The sequence below is a fragment of the Zingiber officinale genome, chromosome 4B (assembly GCF_018446385.1).
Source record: "Zingiber officinale cultivar Zhangliang chromosome 4B, Zo_v1.1, whole genome shotgun sequence".
NCBI lineage: Eukaryota > Viridiplantae > Streptophyta > Magnoliopsida > Zingiberales > Zingiberaceae > Zingiber > Zingiber officinale.
The window spans coordinates 101,442,893-101,445,116 of NC_055993.1; the positions used below are offsets into that span (position 1 = coordinate 101,442,893).

General features: G+C 34.5%; 1 protein-coding gene across 1 annotated transcript; it reads right to left on the bottom strand.

Moving 5' to 3' along the window:
• Positions 1 to 204: 204 nt before the first annotated feature.
• LOC121978462 (3-oxoacyl-[acyl-carrier-protein] synthase 3 A, chloroplastic-like) lies at positions 205 to 2,016 on the bottom strand. The gene is made up of 6 exons (XM_042530805.1): positions 1,996 to 2,016; positions 1,843 to 1,903; positions 1,702 to 1,761; positions 579 to 643; positions 446 to 501; positions 205 to 290 (listed from the first exon to the last, which is right to left on the bottom strand). Exons 2-6 carry the CDS (start codon positions 1,888 to 1,890, stop codon positions 205 to 207), a joined length of 315 nt encoding a protein of 104 aa, XP_042386739.1. The 5' UTR covers positions 1,891 to 1,903; positions 1,996 to 2,016.
• Positions 2,017 to 2,224: the final 208 nt, after the last annotated feature.

The window sequence follows — 2,224 nt, forward strand, 5'->3', positions numbered from 1 at the left end:
AATATCATTCAAAATGTTAGTTATATAAGAATTACAATCACAAAAGAAGAAACATATCTCATGTTTAAATAAAATTTATCCCAATACAAATAAACTCCATTTACAACTAATGAACAATAGCTAAAATACTAGAAACTTGTGATGGTGGTTCATGCCATGTAGGATTGCACTTAATTATTGTCAACCCAAGTCCCATCACAATCTTCAACTTGTAGGATTTCTTGATGGGCCTGAGCACAGACTAATCCAGCATATTTTGTCCCCTCGAGCTAGTCTTGAGACGCAATAACCTGACAAACCAAATATAATCAAGATAGTAAGGATACATCAAGGCAACTATACATAGAGCAAGAAATGAAGATTGACAAAATTACTATTAATGGCAGAAAACCATTCATTTCGATACAAGAAAAATATTTCTTCTTTGGAGGGAATAGAGGAGCACCATTCATGCTTGAGGTGATCTCCATTCGCTCATCTCTTGCTAGAACAGTTAGTTGCCTGCAATAAAACACCATATCCGTTGAATTGGGTGGAATTAATGGCGTCAAAACAAAAATCATGAGTTTAGGCAGCACCTTTGGCCATGGCCATCACTATGTACGTCAAAACCAAGCAAACCATCTTCATCACTACTGCATGCCTGCAAATTACAATAAGGCAAACGTAAGCTATTTCTTAAAGAATTTTGGTAGATGCGTTGAACATATCACAAATAATATATATGAATATGATATAATTTCAAACGAACTTTATTAGCATTACTTTTAAATTGTTTTCTTTCGTCTCAATAGCACAACTACCACAGAGAGTTGAGATGGCCCCAGAATGCCAGTTGTTATTAGCCTAGAGACTCAGACTGATTCAGAATACAAATCAACAACAGAAGATATACCAGGAAACAAAGAAAGATGACATGAAACAATAGCTTGTCTTTATTTCTTTCAAAAAAATTGTTCTCAAATCTGCATGCAAATATAAGTTAACTATTAAATTATGCATCAGGAAGCAATGTCTTGCAGCATTTGATAATGAATGCAAAGTTGGATTAAGAATTATGCAAGAAACAGATAGAACTACTAAGGAGAGTTAGACTTGGGAGTACAATCTCATCTATTTGGAGGAGTTATTACTATCTGATAATAATATTTCTGGTCAAATACCAGAAAACATGGGTAATCTTCACAACTTAAGGTATTTTGATGCATCAATGAATAACTTGATGGGGCAAATACCATTGAGTTTGGGTGATCTATGCAACTTGGAAACTCTTGATTTGTCTTTGAATAATATTGGTGGAGAACTAGCAAATCTACTTGATGGTTTGTCTAAATGTCCACAAGGATCTCAGTTATGGAACTTTAACATTCATGGCAATAAGTTAAGTGGGTCAATCCCTTTCAGTCTTGGGCAATTGTCTCAACTGCAATTCTTGGATATCTCATGGAATTTATTACAGGGCAATATTCCAAGTTGTTTCTTGGATTTCATTTTCAATAATAGCTTTAGAGTGCAACATCTGCATTTGCAAAGGGGGTAGTAACTCATCTTGCAACCCAGATAGAAACAATGCATGGACAAAATTAGTAGGATATTACTAATGCATGGACAAAATTAGTAGAATAAATACTTAAAATGTTTTTTTATTTACAATTTAATAAATTGAGAACTTTTACTAAATTATTCTAGCATTCAACTCACCTTGACAATTTGTGCACATTTAGTTGCTTCACTGAGACCAATCATGCTTTCTGCAGATATCTAATAATGAGAGGATTTAATCATTTAACATGATGGTACTGACATAAGTATTTTTCTTTCATCAATAATATCACAACTTACCATCTTGACATATGGGAAATCACTCTCTATACCAATTGTAGCTGCCATTGAAGTTTTGCCACTGACATAAAAGAATAAATAGCAGATTGAATCGGCAGAAAAGTCAGATTAATCAATTAGAAAGCTGGTTGTAAATTTACCTGCCAGTTGGACCTTCCAGAAGGTATGTAACAAGTGGGCTATGATTGTCTTTGATTTGCTCCACAAGAAGCAGGGCTCTCTCATCGATGTGTTTATGCCTCTCACCACAATCGATAATCCCATTAAGCCTGAAAGCCATTTGCACATTAAAGATAATGCCACATTATGTAACATTAAGAAAATTCAGAGCACAAAAATCTGTAGGCCCTCCTGAACACCCCCAAGTAGAATTGCTTTCAAG